The 19,059-nt window shown below is 39.2% G+C and overlaps 1 protein-coding gene across 1 annotated transcript in view; it reads right to left on the bottom strand.

The window, feature by feature from the left end:
• The window catches only part of Dscam1 (Down syndrome cell adhesion molecule 1), a gene marked incomplete in the record, with an annotated part of 1,133,347 nt that overhangs the window by 279,756 nt on the left and 834,532 nt on the right, over positions 1 to 19,059 (bottom strand). Inside the window, 1 exon segment of the mRNA XM_070098007.1 lies at positions 14,476 to 14,643. Coding sequence (XP_069954108.1) covers positions 14,476 to 14,643 — 168 coding nt within the window.

Below are 19,059 nucleotides of genomic sequence, written 5' to 3'. Positions count from 1 at the left end.
ATCTAATTTCCTTATATGGGATAAATGTCCTTTGGGCAGCATGTATTGCGTTAAGAAAGCTGTCTTACTGATAGCTCTCTTCGTTACCCCAGTCCACAGATAAGTGTTCTCTAAGCCCATTGTAATCTGTGAAGCGAAAATCTGGGACCATTACTGAATTATCCCTACTATCATACTTCCATCCAATGCTAAAGGTAATTGATTTGTGATTGCTTGTGCCGAGTTCCTCTGTAATTTCTAAATTATTAACAAGGGTTTCCTTCAAAAATTGAGACACTTACACAACATATGGGAATCTTTATTGAAGAAACATTTCGCCATACAGTGGCTTCATCACTCCAATTCAAAGTAGAAATGGGTAAGGAGAGGAGGAGTTTGAGGTAATCAGTTCCTCAACCTGGAATCGATGTGTTCAGTCCATCACTCTTGTAGGAAGTACAGCATAGGGCCAGAGAGCTGGCTTATATACTGTAGTCAGATGAATCGAAGCAGGAAGAGGCAGGATCACAGTGGGACCTGCCACTAATGTAAATAGGTCATCGTCCAAAGGTTAGACAAGCGTTGAAGTCTTTGTACCAAGATCCCATGATGTTGCAGTGTCTGACAGATGTGATGAATGGTTTTGAAAATTCCAATCAATATTACTAAAGTTAAAGTCCCCTAGAATTACGTTATCATGCCTTGTGGCCTTAACAATTTCCTCCCAGAGTAGTCTTCCTCAGTCTCTATTCAAGTTTGGGGGATGGTATACCACGCCTAAAATAAATTTTTCATGCCCCTCTGAAAATTCTACCCAAACAGACTCAGTACGTGTTTCAGACTTTATACCAGTTTTTATGCAACAATTTAAATGATCACGGACATAGAGTGCCACCCCACCCCCCTTCCCAGTACTTCTATCTACTTGGAACAATTTAAAACCCTGAATGTGACATTCAGCAGGCATGTCCCTATTTTTCATATTAAACCACGTCTCGGTTATGGCAAAAACATCAATGTTACCCGCATTTGCAACTAATCTCAATTCGTCCATCTTATTTCTTGCACTACGACTATTAGTATAATATATTTTCAGAAACCCTCCCTTCTCTTTTTTCTTCCTGTTGATTTTTGTTCCTCCACTATGCCTGTTACTCTCCTTATCACCTAATGCCATTGGCATTAGGTGATAAGGCACTAAAATAACATATCCTCTGTTCATTAGTCACGTCTCAAAGGCCCCTCTTACATTACTATTGCTTTCTATTTTGATTTTTTATTCATACAAAAAAATACAAAATTTACTGTTATGCAGACTACTGCATCATTGTAAAAATGGTATAAATAATATCAGTGCACTAGTGAAAGAATATTAGACTCCCCAGTTGACGTGTATTGGATGTGTGGTGTGATTTGCTTACTCTTGAACATTGGTAAAAATCGAACATTTCCGCTACTTTGAGCTCAATTTCAAGGTCATTTTCATCATGAAACTAATCAAAATCACCTCTATTTCTGCAATATGCTTTCTATTTTATCATGTGAGACCATGAAAATGAGAATACAACGATAAATACCATACGAAAATACACCTCAAAGTCGGCGTTTTAATCCAGAAAAGCGGACGGAGTTTTTTTTTTCTCATGCACTGCGTGCTGCAGGATGTTTATGTGGTGCACACTGACCACACAGACCCATTCTCTCACATGTGGGCCTACCAGCTTTCTTCTGCTTGATTTGAAGCCGCTAGAATTACCGAGTATATATACGTCCGAAACACTGGTTCATAAGACGTATATACACGACCAAAACAGTCAAAGGGTTAAAGATCCAGCCAGGCCAGGCTTAGATGTCCTGGAAAAAGCCAAGACCAACTGCCTTGCCTTTTCACAAATGATCATCTCCGATACACTATCTCCCGTTAACTGTTTTTCCCTGATCCACAACAAATACTTCTCCACATCTTCATTCTTAAATTCCATCGTGTTTCTCACTTTCTTTACCAAAGGAACTTTACTAGGAACTTTCTTGGGGCCCATGGTGACTTATTTCACAGTCACACTTAATAAAAAACCACCAAAAACAATGGATTTTAAGGAAATGTTTGGTTGAATGCGTGGATTATGTGCTCACCGACAGACAGGGGAAGACTGATTCACCTACATTGCCGGAGGTGGGCTGACGCGTCTAATACAGCCGATATACAAGGCAACGGCCAAAAACGGAGCAAAATTTCTGCCGAAAAACCAGCCTAAATACAAATCGGCCGATAAACGCAGCGGCCAAAACACGAGGTTCCACTGTACCTAAAAACCAGTTACGAGGGATCATCTACCCCTGCCACTCGGCATGACGCCAAGCTTCCCTTTTAATAATGTATTTGTTGACATCATCAGCAAGCTTCTTGTGCAATCTGCTAAAATATATTTTGCACTACAATCAGTGTCATTAAACACACCTTAACACTTGAAATAATATACAAAAATGTAAAAGTATTGGTAGGGCACTTGCAGCTCTCTGGATATCTTGTCCATATAAAATAAGGTGCTGCAGTATGTACAAAGTGATACTATATACGTATTCTGCATAGGGAAAGAATAAGGGTGGTCCATTATATATAGGTTTCGGATACCAAATCCTAATTTGACAGCCCAGCTCAGATTTTTTAAATGGAAAAATGTTGTATTTACTTTTTTTCAGATTTGGCTTTAAGAAAAATTACAATGTCCATTTTATAGTTGTTAGTTAGGGATAGCGAATTTTCCTGTTTAGCACAGTCCAGGATAATGAGATTTGACTATATCAACCACCAATTCAGTTTTTATCAGAAAATTCTATTTTTTTTTCTATTAAGTTACTGTAATATCCACAGAAATCATTCTAGAATGGTGAATAAAAACATTTTAGATTTTAAGAAGGTTTCTGATAAGAGTTCCTTTTAAAAGACTGATTTGAAAACTGCAAAACTGACAGCCAGAAGATGCAAAGGCTTCTCCACAGCACACTGATAGACCTGGAAAGTTATGACAGCCCTGCCAAATGAAACACGAGGAAAGTGTGATCACTACTAAAATGCAAGCACCACTATAGCAGGAGGCTCCAGAAGCTACCCAGATGAACATGCATTTACATCGAAACAATAGCCAAATAATACCCAGCCACTTCATCATCATAAGAAAGCAGTGGATGAATGCTGCATGGCTAGAGGCAGGATGATTGTGGAGCACTATGAAAAAAAAAAATCTTGGGGATATGGAGGTAAATGCTGACAGGACAACTGAGGCTGAAGTCACATTTGCTGAAGGTGATAATCAGAAAATTCCTGAAAGAAAATCTAGCATCTAAGATGGAGTGCAGAGAAGAGAAGTTCCCCAAGTCTATAGAAGTTGAATATATGGATAAGCCCTAGCAGCCAAACCTTAGTTTGGGAGTGGCACAGCCATCTAGCAATGAGCCCCAAGGCCCCTAGTGCAAGTGTTAGAAAAGGAAGGGGCTAAGAGATGGCAGCCAATACAGTATAATTTTATTTCTTTGCAAGTTTACATTGAGATTCTGTAGTTACAATTATGACTTGCAGTGCAAAGACAGCCACTATCATGCCATGGCATTATGGGCAGACTAAATTAATGGCTTACAGACTAAACCCTTTGACTGTCGCAGCCCCTTTCTGAAACTGTCATTCTATGTCGCAAAATTTTTGGAAAAAAAAATAATTTTTTTCTTATGACATGATAGAGAATCTTTTCCCGATGGTAATGACACCAAAAGTATGAAATTTGGTCGAAAACTCATGGAATTACACTCTCGTGAAGTTAGCGGTCTCGGTGACATACATGCATCGGCGATTTCGCCAACTTTGAGCCCTGTTTTTGGCCAATTCCGTTGTTCCAGTTGACCAAACTCATAGCTATTTCTTTAGAACTCCATTTTTCCTACCAGTTGAGTACAAGAAACCGCCCATTTACCGATTTAAACTACCCAATAAAGTGGTCAGAAATTGGCAACTTGGCCAATTTCATGCAAATTAAAAAAGATGCCAATTTCAAAATAGGGTCCAGAATAAACAATGTAGACATTCTTGGCACTAAAATAACATATTCTCTGTTCATTAGTCACGTTTCTAGGCTCCGCTTATATTACTATTGCTTTCTATTTTGATTTTTTATTCATACAAAAAATACAAAATTTACTGTTAGGCAGACTACTGCATTATTGTAAAAATAGCAAAAGAAAGAATATTAGATTCCCCATTTGATGTGTATTGGATGTGTGGTGTGATCTGCTTACTCCTGAACATTGGTAAAAATCGAACATTTCCGCTACTTTGAGCTCAATTTCAAGGTTGCTTTCATTGTGAAACTAATCAAAATCATCTCTATTTCTATTGTATGTTTTCCATTTTATCATGCAAGACCATGAAAACGAGAATACAACGATAAATACTATACGAAAGTACACCTCAAATTCGGCGTTTTAATCCAAAAAAAGTCTTTTTTTTTTTTTTCATTATGCACTGTGTGCTGCAGGAATTTTTTTTGTGGTGCACACTGACCACACAGACCCATTCTCTCACATGTGGGCCTACCAGCTTTCTCCTGCTTGATTTGAAGCTGCTAGAATTTATGCGTATAAATACGTCCGTAACAGTGGCGCGTAAGACGTATATATATATGACCAAAATAGTCAAAGGGTTAATACTAGAGAAACTGATCATTGTAAGTTACAGTCAAGTTACAATCAAGTTATAATCTGGGGATATTACATTGGGACAATTTAAGAGTATTTTGTAGGTTGTGTATATCAATAGTAAATATTTAAGTTATAATATTGGAATATAATATTGAGAACTGGTGAAAGTAGTTTACAGTATGAGAATGCCACTATATGGTCTAAGGCAGTACAGTTTTGTACAGGTACTTATTTTTCACTGTAGTAGAAGTATTAAGTTATGTATGAACTTTGGGTATTTAAATTTTGAAATGTTAAGATTTAGGTAATTGGGAGTTTTTTTTGGTAAATTTAAGTATTGAGTATTGTATATTAAGTTAGGGTGAGTAGATGGTTTTTGAGAAGTCTTAAATTGATGTTCAGACCGAGTTACTTTAGTATTTACTAGTAACGAGTTCCAAATTTTGGGGCCCTTTATGTACATAGAGTTCTTACATAGTGTGATGTAGACACAGGGTACATCGAAAAGTGATGCGTGTCTTGTGTTATGGTCGTGCGTCCTATTTAGGTTGGTGAGAAGTTTGAGTGAAGGGTTTATGTTTGAGTGTAGTGTTCAAAACAGCTCAGAACACACAAACATTGATCCTATTGGTAGAATGTGGGTACTTGTAATACTGAATAGTGTCAGAAAAAGGTAAGGTCTCTTGGGAAGTCCTGACATTATTCCCAGGTGCACAAATGCAGAAAGCAATAAATGCTGCCCCAGCATAGGGATTGTCTGAGGATAAACCTAATGGCACAACTGAAAAGTCACCTGAAGGAGGGCAGGGAGAGTGAAGGACTAATACAGATGGTCAGGCATATATACTCCTGGCACCTGAGCATAGCAATAACAGTAACTACTGCTGAGTAGAGGCATAAATACTATGTAATATTATTATATTCAAAGTGAAGCTGTAAATCAGTGTGTAATTTCTTCTGGGCCCTGCATCTCCACAGCAGAAACAAAAACACATATGCATGCACACGTACACACACACGCGCTCTTATTCTCACTCTCTCTCACACCCACCCACCCACACACACACACACACACACACACACACACACACACACACACACACACACACACACACACACACACACACACACACACACACTCTCTCTCTCTCTCTCGAGGCAGGACAAGGAGTTAAGATTTGACCCCTGCAGCAACATATATATAAGTTCACTGTCAGCGGATGGGTCTATGAAAGATGAGGTGAATCATAGAATTGATGAGGGAAAAAGAGTGAGTGGTGCACTTAGGAGTCTGTGGAGACAAAGAACTTTGTCCTTGGAGGCAAAGAGGGGAATGTATGAGAGTATAGTTTTACCAACGCTCTTATATGGGTGTGAAGCGTGGGTGATGAATGTTGCAGCGAGGAGAAGGCTGGAGGCAGTGGAGATGTCATGTCTGAGGGCAATGTGTGGTGTGAATATAATGCAGAGAATTCGTAGTTTGGAAGTTAGGAGGAGGTGCGGGATTACCAAAACTGTTGTCCAGAGGGCTGAGGAAGGGTTGTTGAGGTGGTTCGGACATGTAGAGAGAATGGAGCGAAACAGAATGACTTCAAGAGTGTATCAGTCTGTAGTGGAAGGAAGGCGGGGTAGGGGTCGGCCTAGGAAGGGTTGGAGGGAGGGGGTAAAGGAGGTTTTGTGTGCGAGGGGCTTGGACTTCCAGCAGGCATGCATAAGTATATTGTAGTAAATATTTACAGCACTTGGGAGCAAGGGCGTAGCAACCCCTTCTCCTGTACAAATTACTAAATTTAAAACGAAAAACTTTCATTTTTTTTTGGGCCACCCTGCCTTGGTGGGATATGGCTGGTTTGTTGAAAAAAAAAAAAATTACAGCACTTATGTAATTAATTTGAATGAGGCAGTAAACACACTGCATAGAGCAGACAGACGTGTTGATCAATATAACACTTGCAAGAGAAGCTTAATGCAGCTTCCACTTTATCAATGGATATAATTTATGAAGTGGTTCTCTTTTCAACACTGTACAAAAGTTTTTTATGAAAATTCTATATTTTATCTTGCATTCTAAGGTTATTAATTCCTAGTAATATAAACATGACACTCAAGAATATAAATATTAAATGTTTAAAAGTGTATCCCTGATTCAAAGTCATTTTTTTTCTCTCAATGTTTAATGTTGTATCACCTGTTTCTTTTTCAACATAAATTCGATGCTGTATATTTTGTCAGATTTAATTTTACACCTTATAGCAGTGTGCATATTAACTGGGACAGACATGAAATAAGACATTTATTTTGAAAATTAATGTTTACTTGAAAAATATGTGGCAATGATATGACAGATACAGTGGAACCTTGGTTTTCATATGCCCCAGTTTCCGTAGGATTCGGTTTTCAACGACTTTTTTTGTTGAAATTTTGTCCCAGTTTTCATACATCCACTCGGTTTTCGTAGAGTTGAAAATGGCCCGTACCAAATGCGTCCACATGACTTGGCCACTCAAGAGCCCACACAAAGCATCCCATGCATTTGTGACTCAGTTTGCCTTTGTTTCTCGTTGAGTGAGCATCACCCTGCACGTTCATCCGAAACATTTCGTAATTATCCATTGTTTTTTGTGCTTGTTTATTGAGAGTGACTGATAAATAAGCCATCATGGGGCCAAAGAAAGTTCCGAGTGCCAGCCCTTTGATATAGAAGGCGAGAAACACGATAGAATATTGTGTCTTTGGGGAAGTAAATGGGGTTGGATGCGAGTGGCCAGGATGTGTAAGAATTGGTGGACGACCACAGGGAAGAGCTAACCACTGAAGAGCTGCAAGATCTTCAAATGGAACAGCAACAGACCACAGCTGAGGAAATTGCTTCAGATAAGGAGGAAGAGAGTGAGGAGAATGTGCCTTCTTCAGTGATTAAACTGTCCAAACATAGATCTATGTTTGCTCACGTAGCGCTCCAAACGTAGATCTACTTTTTTTTACATTCTTTCTTATGGAGAAAATCAAGATTGGAGCGCTATGCGCGCAAATGTAGATCTACGTTTGGACAGCTTAAGGGTTAAGGACATGTGTGCAAAATGGAGTGAGTTGCAAAGTTTTGTGGAGAAATATCACCCTAACAAAGCTGTTGCAACCCATGTCTGCAACATGTTCAATGACAATGCCTTGTCCCACTTTAGGCAAATCTTAGAGATGCGAGAAACAGACCTCTCTGGACAGATTTTTTGTGTGACATGGGTACAGTGACTCTCAAGCCAGTAAAAGACAAAGAAGGGAAGTAACCCCAGATAGGGCCTTGATACCTGAAGTCCTTTTGGAAGGGGATTCCCCTTCCAAACAATAACCTCTCCTCCCTCTCCCCTCCTTGCCATCTTTCATACACCAACAAGAGTCTTCAATAAAGGTAAAAGTGATGTTAAATGTTCAATTATCCATTTCATTAGTCTTTTATATTAATTTCTCATTGTTTTCTATATGTAAAACTATAGCTATTCTCTATAAAATGTATTTTTTGTTAATATTTTTGGGTGTCTGGAACGGAATAATTGGATTTACATTATTTATGGGAAATATTGCTTAAATTTTCGAACCATTTGGTTTTCATCAGACTTTTTAGAACAGATTAATCACGAAAACCAAGGTTCCACTATAATTGATTTAATAAGATATTACTACTCTTTGCTTTTATAAGCACTGCTACATGCTTTGGTATAGAATTGACCAATGCTGAACACATTTTGGCAAATTGTTTGTCATGGCACCAGGTCTTAATAACAGCAGCAATTAGGTTCTCTACAGTTGAACAGTCCTGTTTCAAGATCCTGCATTTGGTACTGCCCATAGATTCTCAAGTGGGTTGAGGTCAGGAGAGTTTCCAGGCCAATTTAAAATGCTTAGCCCAATCTCCTAGAAGAATGTCAGCATTTTTCTGGAAATGTGGCATGGAGCAAGATCCTGCTGAAAAATGCCTTCTCAATCAGGAAAGTCTCATATCCACAATGGGAAGCAAATGAGTTGACAGGATTGCCTTGTATTTGTCACTGTTCATCACTAGCCATTCAAGGCCTTTAGTAGTAAAACTATCCCAAAATATCTTAGGTGGGTGTTTTGGCACTTGTTGAATGTGTCCATTTTGAAGAGGTTTGCCTTTGCTCCATTTCACTACCACTGATCTGTACCCACGTACTTCAAAATGTGCCTCATCTGAAAATATAATTTTTCTCTATTCATCCGTCGTCTATCCCTTATGATCAAGTGCCCACTGCAGCTGTTTTTTCTTCATAGCAGCAGTCAATAAGCATTTCTTTACTGGCAGTTTTTTCCAACTTCAAGGAGCCTTTGTCGAACAGTTGAAGAATCAACATTTACGCCAGCTGAAGCCAAATCTCTCTGTAGATTTTTGCTGGGTTTTCTTGGAATTCTTCACACTATTTCTTATAATAACCTTGTCATTGTGAGGTGTTGTCTTGCAGTTGCTTCCACATCGTCTTCAATGTAGCTCTCCACAATCACCAGTGTCGTCAGCTCTGTTCAAAATTCGATCATCAGTCGACTCTACTGGGCTAAAAATTTTCAGCGATCTGTCTGATGCTCATATCAGCACGGTTTCTAAGACCTACAATACTTGCATGCTTCCTAGGTGTAACATCCAACATGGATATCAGCAGTACACATGAACTGAAGGGGAGAATTTGGCAAAACCACAATCACTCATGGAGCATGCTTGCAGGAATAGCTTTACAGAACAATAGCTGCTTTGGCACTGATGAGAGTCGCGGGGTAACAACACAGGTGAATGGTTGCCAGAAGTCGGTAGCAAACTCTTTTGAAAAGACCCCAAACTACATACATTAAGCCACAGACCAAGACATTATCAGATAATCACAAAATTTACTTCTGTTCCAATTAATCTGCACACTGTTGTATATGTCCACATTACATTAATTGATTAGTCATTTGGACTAGTTTAAAAACAGTGATGAAATAAACAATTAGTAAACCAAACACACAAGAACAAGAGAAAATTAAGTGCAAAACAGATTACAAATTGAGGAGAACACAGTCTTGCCAGGATCAAAGCTCATGAAATGCATACCAGAACACAGGTTCTAAAAACAAATCAGCATTCACTTGTAAAGATATTGTTTAAAAAACTAATTTATTATCTGAAATAGACACCAAATTTATGAATATTCTTATCGTTTTTTTTATTAGGAGCAGATATGGCAGATTACAAAAAAATACCAGCATTAAAATCTTTGGAAAATTACAATGTATTTAGAACAATAAAACATTGTTCAAATTCAATAGTATCTGAATACAGCAAATGTAAGTTTAGCTACATGAACTTGAAAAAGAACAACTTGATAACAGAAATCCTGACTACATGTAAGCTTTCACAAAATCTTTTTACAAAGTAGACATGAAAAATAAGATTAAAAAGCATATCTTGAATACCATGCATTCTTTGATATATGAACAATGTTCTCAAAACAAAGTGTACTTTGACCACTTGCCTTATGAAAACCTCGTATTGTTGAATACCTACATGAGATCTCTCATCATTCCGTGCAGTATGGCTATACATCTAAAAGTACACTTGTTGAGGGGGGTATAGAAGGGGAGGGGGATTAGAGAGAACATCAATAACTGCATATACTAAAGAAATATATTGAAAATTTATTCTGTAATTTTAAGCTATTGCTTCTGTGTTTCTTTGGAAGGGGAAAAAATACAACAGGGCCCAACTTATGACTTTAATGCATCCCTGAAGTCGGTTAGTTACTCAGGAGTTTGGAACCCAGCACCTGTTTTCCCACAGACACCCATTTTATAATTAGGAGATACAGTTTTCAACCGTAATGTTTCATATCTTATTTAATTTTTCCTAATTAAATTAAAAGCAATGTTTATACTCAGATGAGTACTTCTTTCTTTCCCTTAATCCCAATCCCATTCCCTCCCATCTACTCCATTCCCTCTCATTCTCTTCCCTCCTGTAGTGGAGAGGGAGGTTGGTGGAGTAATAGCAGCAACAGCCACTTCTACTCGCATCTATTGTAATGGATACAATATAACTGTGCTCTTTTACAAATGCTTATGTTATGTTGAGGGTATCAGGTGCCTATGAGAAGACAGCAGGGAGGAATTTTGCACATCCATGTCATGTAGTGGGAAGAGAGGGTGGTGGAAGGTAATCTGAGCCTCTGGACCTCAATCAGTAACCACTTATTAGCTGCAACCATCCATTAACCCCAATAAACAAAAGTAATTTTAAATCTGCAGTTCTTGACCAGTCTTTACCAAACAAATATGAACTTTCCACACATGCATAAAATGAACATATACAGACTATAAGAACATTAAATAAAAACTAAGAGAAAAAATATTTATAATTCAGCCTTAGCAAAAACATTATTTAGAAATCTATAATTCTGGATCAATCTATACCAAACAAATATGAACCCTCTAAACATGCATAAAATTAACCAACATAAAATGTTATGCATTTGGTAAAAAAATGAAAATGTTTATGCAGTGGAACCTTGGTTTTCGTTTGCCCTGGTTTTTGTCGAATTCTGTTTTCGACGACTTTTATCTTCAAAATTTTGTCCCAGTTTTCGTTCCTCACCTCGGTTTTTGTCGAGCTGACAGTGGTCCACCGTACCGAATGTGTCTGCCCACACCCACACAAAGCATCCCATGCATTCCGAGTCAATCTGGCTTTGTTTCTCATTGGTAGAAGGTGGTAGTGATTGTGGTAGAGGGTGGTAGTGATTGTGGTAGAGGGTGGTAGTGATTGTGGTAGAGGGTGGTAGTGATTGTGGTAGAGGGTGGTAGTGATTGTGGTAGTGATTGTGGTAGAGGGTGGTAGTGATTGTGGTAGAGGGTGGTAGTGATTGTGGTAGAGGGTGGTAGTGATTGTGGTAGACGATGGTAGTGATTGTGGTAGAGGGTACGGTCTCCTCTGGAACGGTGAAGCAGTCATCGTAGGAGTCGCTGCAGGTTTTCACTCAACCTGGGGCACGACATGCTGGTGCCCTCGTCTGATGCCAAGACGCTCCACAACTCGCTCCACGCTCGCCGGCAGTGACAGCCCAGCGACAGTACCAGTCGAGAAGTGTCCTCCTGAGTCGCTTGCCAGAAGTCCTGCCCAGTTGCCGAGTTTTGTCGACGCCTCACTCGAGGGCACCAGCATGTCGTGCCCCAGGTTGAGTGAAAGCCTGCAGCGACTCCTATGATGACTGCTTCACCGTTCCAGAGGAGACCGTACCCTGTTACGTCACAGCTCAGCCGCAGAGATGTCTCCTGTGTTGTAGTATCTGTCCAGACGCAGGAAGGCGTGCAGTGATGCCCTTCGACGCTCACTGCCTATGACCACGATGTTTAGCACACCCACATGTTTTTTTCTTCCCTCCCTGTAGGAAGTTTTTTTTCCATGTCCATATGTATATATAAGTTTTTTATTTGTGTTCTGTGCCCTGTTCCTAAGAGAGAGACTGAGTTTCTTTACCACCAGTACTGTCGCGTCGGGACGACGCACGGTAGGTGGCTGAGTGTATGTAGACAGCCTGTACTGTCTGCACAGACAGCCCATGCTGTCTGCCAGCTTAGTTCATATTTTGCGCCACTAAGATGCTGCCCTCTGTAGCCAGGCCTCTCGGTGGGCACGGCAGCCTGCCTGCCCTTGCCTCACTCTCACTCACACAGCGGACTAGCAGGAAGACACAAGGCCTACTCCTAGCTCTCTCTCGTGGAAATGGCCCTGCCTGGGCCATGGGCACAACACACAAGCCTGTGTACCCACCACGACCTTTCAATAAACTAAGAAGCCTCCGAAGAAGTATATCATTAACCACCCGCTTGCAGCATCACCAAATAAACCCATTAAACAGTAGTGATTGTGGTAGAGGGTGGTACTGATAGTGGTAGAGGATTGTAGTGATGGTGGTAGAGGATGGCAGTGATGGTGGTAGAGGATGGCAGTGATGGTGGTAGAGGATGGCAGTGATGGTGGTAGAGGATGGCAGTGATGGTGGTAGAGGATGGCAGTGATGGTGGTAGAGGATGGCAGTGATGGTGGTAGAAGATGGCAGTGATGGTGGTAGAGGATGGCAGTGATGGTGGTAGAGGATGGCAGTGATGGTGGTAGAGGATGGCAGTGATGGTGGTAGAGGATGGCAGTGATGGTGGTAGAGGATGGCAGTGATGGTGGTAGAGGATGGCAGTGATGGTGGTAGAGGATGGCAGTGATGGTGGTAGAGGATGGCAGTGATGGTGGTAGAGGATGGTAGTGATGGTGGTAGAGATAACCTCTTCGCTGTCTTCCATACACCAACAAGAGTTTTCAATAAAGGTAAAAGTGATGTTAAATGTTCATTTATCCATTTCCTTAGTGTTTTATATTTATTTCTCATTGTAGATAAATGGTTCAGAGAACTGACATGTTGATAAATTAAACACATGTGCAACTCTTGGGTATCTTTATTGAGGAAACGTTTCGCCACACAGTGGCTTCATCAGTCCATACCAAGGAGAATCTTGAGGAACAGGAGGAGAATGAGGTAATCAGCCCCTCAACCTTGAGTTGATGTGGTCAGTCCATCAATCTTGAATAGAATACGGCATATGGGCGGAGAAGGAGCTTATAAACCGTAGGCAGGAGAGGTGCAGCAGAGGTAGGTGGTGTCACATTTGTTCAATGTGGAAGTAGGTCGTGCCCAAGGGTTAGGCAAGCGAAGAATTCCCAAGTATTAAGATCCCAAGAAGTTGCAGTGTCTGACATTGAACAAATGTGACACCACCTACCTCTGCTGCACCTCTCCTGCCATACGGTTTAAAAGCTCCTTCTCCGCCCATATGCCGTATTCTATTCAAGATTGATGGACTGACCACATCAACTCAAGGTTGAGGGACTGATTACCTCATTCTCCTCCTGTTCTTCAAGATTCTCCTTGGTATGGACTGATGAAGCCACTGTGTGGCGAAACGTTTCCTCAATAAAGATACCCAAGAGTTGTACGTGTCTAATTTATTTCTCATTGTTTTCGGTGTGTAAAACTATAGTAATTCTCTATAAAATGTATTTTTTGTTAATACTTTTGGGTGTCTGGAATGGATTAATTGGATTTACATTATTTCTTATGGGAAACTGCTTCAGTTTTCGTTGAATTCGGTTTTCGTCAGATTTTCTGGAACGAATTAATGACGAAAACCGAAGTTCCACTGTATTTCATCCTTACTGAATACGGATACTGTATTCCTAACTGGAAGTGATATTTCCATGAGCGAAGTTAGTCCCACTGTTTGTTCACAAGGAATTAATTGGCTTCAAAGTGCCAATATCACAAGTTGGGGCCCTATTGTACCTACATCTACAAAGCTTGAGACATGAGCTTGTATTGTACAGTAAATCTACAGGAAATAAAAAAAAAAGTGTTTTTTCATTAATTTTACTTACAATATATGAAAATTTTCTTAAGTTTGGTAAACATGTATTTGCATCACTTAAGTGGAGCACCGTTCTAATAGCACTTTCATCAAATACTTGATTGACATTTGATTCTTAAGCTGTTGCTCAAGAAGATACCTATTCTACGATTCTGTGTGTTAGTGTCGTATGCCCTACGTAGATTAGCGATTAATTTTTAATATAATTATTATGCATTAGACAACCAAATGAATAGGTATAAAATACACAATTCACTAATCATATACTTCCTTTGAGCATTAATTAAATATTCTGAAAGAAAAAACTATTATTACTAAACATTATTAACAACTTATGGTTGAAAAACACCATACCTCGCTTTATGCGGTCACAAGTGTTATACTGTGAGCCTGGAACAGGTGGGAGTTTACGATTTGGTGGTGGAATGTAGCCGAGCTCCTCACGGAAACCTGGGTGACGCTTATCCATAGTGGAGGGTGGAGGCATGCTGGCGTTGTATTGGTACTGCTGGTACACTTCCTCTGTCACATCAAAATAATAAAACATATAAACTAATGATTATGGAGTATGTACTCTTTACCATTATAAAGTTGGGAGATTATGCTTTCTCATTAAAAAGCTTCATAAATTCTAAAAAATAAACAGTTCAAATCATTGTTTATCATCTAAATTTTCATACCATTAAATTTACTGGAAGGACTTTTAGTCATTATTTACTGTATTTAAAAAAAATTTACACTACAGCAATTATAAATTTTTAAAATATGAAAATTAATCAAAATATATTTTATAATTACTGGGGAAGATGTAGAGTATAGCTTTCAATATACAGTCAGCTCTCAGAAAGTTCCTCTATATCATGCAATTTCTTGCAAATGAAAATGAAAAAGTACATTCCAAATGAAATGATATACCAAAAAGGCCTTTCTACATGCTATTCAATTTTGGATGCACATTTTTCAATTGCATAAACAAGAAATCATTATACAGAGGAGCTTTATAAGAAAGGTGACTTCTATATACAGTATCTACATTGCACAAAAATAAATTTCAAATATGTTATGAGATCTAAATAAGAAGACATAGTAGTGAATTATAACATCAAATTAGGAAAATTAGAACAATAAGCAGCATTTACATGAGCTAAATATAGCTACATGTGTACATACAGTATAATAGCAAATTTGAGGCACAAAAAAAGTGTTCAGTACTTCTTAAAGAAGCTTAAAGCAACAGCTGAAGCACAGAGATTTGACTGGAATTAATATAAGTCCATTAACATCTTACTTTAAACAAGCATGTAAACAGTAGACATAATAGAGCTGCCAAATATTTTAATATTTCATTTCTTCATCTACAGTCAATATTCTTATTCATTGTAAAATACAAAACATGCATACATATATACAAACACAGTAGAACCTCTGTATTTGGAATTAGCTGGGTCTTGAGAGCATTCTGAATACTGAATTTTTTGAATATTTAATCGTTTTTTTCCATAGGAAATAATGTAAATTGGATTAATTCGTTCCAGACCCCGAAAGTTACTCTTCACAAACCATTTGCAAGTCAGAATATTGGTTAATTAAACTTGTAAAATAACATCATGAACACGCACGAAATCATACATGAACCCTGCAAGAATTTTAACCCTTAAACTATTCAAACGTAAATCTACGTTTGCATGCGTAGCGCTCCAAATGTAGAGAAGCATTTTATTTTTCATTCCTTCAAATTTGGCACAATAGGCTTGAGTCGCCTAAGTATGTGGGAGCACAAGTTCAATTGAGCGCCAGTTAGAGCAAATAGCGTGGCAAACACCAGGGATTCACTGATGCCATGTCGCATTAACACTCCCGTTTTAAGAGGAAAGTAAAAATAGGTTAGATAAATACATGAGTGAGTGTGGGTGGGTGGGTGTGAGTTGGACCTGACTAGCTTGTGCTACTAGGTCTGATGTCATGCTCCTTCCTTCAGTGGATGTGACTTAACTAGGTAGGGAGGGTGATGTGGACCTGCCTTGCATGGGCCAATAGACCTGCTGCCGTGTTCCTTCTTTCTCATGTTCTTATGTATTCGGCAGGCTGGCTGGCTGGCTTGCTTTGGCTGTCTCTGGCTGTCTCTCTGTCTACATCTCCATTTATCTCTATCTCTACCTATATCTGTCTGTCGATATCTCTGTCTCACATGCACACATAAGTACAGTTATTATACATAGTGTAAATTACCTAGAATAACCCAAAAATTCCAGGCAAAGATAGACAGACAGATAGAGAGACAAACATGTTTGTGTGTATCAGTGAAAACAAATAAAGCCAGGGTTCCCCGAGCGTCCATTTATCAAATGTCACTGAGCTGTCAACAGATGTCATAACACCATTCTTCAAGGAGTTTGATATATACTATACTCCAGGCAGACAGAAAGACAGATAGGCAGAGACAGACAGACAGACATGTTTGCGTGTAACAGTGATAACAAATACAGTGAGGGTTAGCTAAATACATGAGTGAGTGTGGGTGGGTGCAAGTTGGACCTGACTAGCATGTGCTACTAAGTCTGATGTCGTGCTCCTTCTTTAAGTGGATGTGACCTGACTAGGTGGGTCATTGGTCTAAGCCAGGATGGGGAGGGGGGGGACATGAACCCGCCTTTCATAGGCCAGAAGGTCTGCTGCAGTGTTCCTTCTTTCTTATGTATTTGGCAGGTTGGCTGGCTTTGGCTCTCTCTCTCTCTCTATATATATATATATCTCTATCTGTTTATATCTGTGTCTTTCTCACATGCACACATAAGTACAATTATACATAGTGTAAATTACCTAGGATAACCCAAAAATTCCAGGAAAACATAGATAGACAGACAGATAAACAGAGAGACAATACATGTTTGTGTGTAACAGTGATAACAAATACAGAGAGGGTTAGCTGGAGCAGTGGGTATTTATCAAGTGTCACTGGGCTGTCAACAGTATAGGGATGCCTTTCATAACAACATGCTTCAAGGCATATACCAGGGTATCTAAAACATTGCTGGGACCTATAAAAACTTTGTATATATTTCTAGACAATAGTAAATAACCCAAGCAAGTGTAAATGTTCACCAGTCAATGTGATTATGACTATTTGAGCACTATTTCAGTACCTAATATTAGTGTCAGAACAAAGATTGGCTGTGAAATTACAAGAACTATTATAAATTATAATTATCAGAACATAAAAAATATATAAATTAAAATAAAAACGAGAAAAAAGGTATATTGGCAACACTCCTGCAAGCGGCAAAAGTTGATGTTGCCGTTAGGTGAGCATCCAGAGCCAATTTCACGGCTTTACATCTCGGTAAGTAAAGACCCTAAATTTTTTTTTATCTTATAACATGTAGAAAAATGTGCTCTTCATTTTAAAAGAAAAAAAAAAAAATGTTGTTTTTTAAAATATTCAGAGCGCCATGTGAGTGAACATAGATCTGCGTTTGGACAGTTTAAGGGTTAACTCCTGTTGCCACATTAGCACTTTTTATTGCACCTTTATTTTTTATGTTGACAAGCCATATTCCTTGGCTAGGTCAACAAGACGTATTCCATTTTCGTGTTTTGAAATAAGTTCCTTTTTTTAGTTCAATGGTGGTTCTTACAGCTTTCCTTTTGGGTTTTTTCTTCACTAATCTTATTTGGGTCCATGATCACTTACTTTCAATAATAAAATAAACAACACAAAATTATTAACAACTGAATCAAAAGAGCTCAAAAAGCATGCATCTTTCTAAATATAGTGACATTTGCAAATATTGGTACTTTTTTTTCTCAAATTTTTTTTTTTCTGAATACTGGATCTTACGAATAAAGGTGCATCTGAATACAGAGGTTCTCTCTCTCTCTCTCTCTCTCATGTGTGTGTATGCGTGCTTTTTTTCCAACATGTCAGCCATCTCCCACCAAAGCAGTTACTTAAAAAAGAAACACTTTCACCATCTTTCAAAAATAATCACTGTCTTTGCAGAGGTGCCCAGATACGACAGTTCAGGTGTCACTCCCAACAGCCAATATCCCAAACCCCTTCTTGAAAGCACAGGCATTGTACTTCCCATCTCCACACTAGCCATCTTCCACCAAGGTAGGGTGACCAAAAAAAGAAGAAACACTTCCACCATCACTCATTCCATGACTGTCTGGCCAGAGGAGCACTGATGCAAGAGTTCAAAACCACAGATATCCCCACCCCTCCTTCAGAGTGTAGGCACTGTACTTCCCACCTCCAGAACTCAAGTCCAGCTAACTGGTTTCCCTGAATCATTTCATGAATATTACCTTGCTCACACTCCAACAGCATGTCAAGTTATAAAAAACACTTGCCTTTACTCACTTCTGTCTAACATGCTCACACATGCCAGATGGATGTCCAAGACCCTTCTTTCCAACCTTTCCAAGGGCTTCCCCTACCCTGCCTTCCCTCTACTACAGATTTATACACCCTCCAAATGTCCAAACCACCTCACCAGCCTCTCCTCAGCTCTGTGGATAATACTGCACACCTCCTAATCTTCAAACTGCAAATTCTCTGCTTATTTGTACCACACATTGCCCTCAGACACATCTCTATTGCCTCCAGCCTCCTCCTCACTGCAACATTCACAACCCTTGCTTCACATCTATATATGAGTGTTGGTACCACTATACTCTCATCATTCTTCTTTTTGCCTCCATGGATAACATTCTTTGTCTCCACAGATACATCAATACACCACCCACCTTTTTTCCCTCCTCATCGATTCTATGATTCACCATGTCTTTCATAGACCCGTCCACCGACAAGTCCAATCCCAAATATCTGAACACATTCCTTTCTTTGTATAAACTCAAATAGAGCTAATCACAAATAAATCAAAAACATTCTTGAAAGCAACGCGATTCCAAAGGGACACCGGCAATTGGCCAACA

The sequence above is a fragment of the Cherax quadricarinatus genome, chromosome 4 (assembly GCF_038502225.1).
Source record: "Cherax quadricarinatus isolate ZL_2023a chromosome 4, ASM3850222v1, whole genome shotgun sequence".
NCBI classification, from domain to species: domain Eukaryota; kingdom Metazoa; phylum Arthropoda; class Malacostraca; order Decapoda; family Parastacidae; genus Cherax; species Cherax quadricarinatus.
This window is presented reverse-complemented; position numbering and strand designations above follow the sequence as displayed.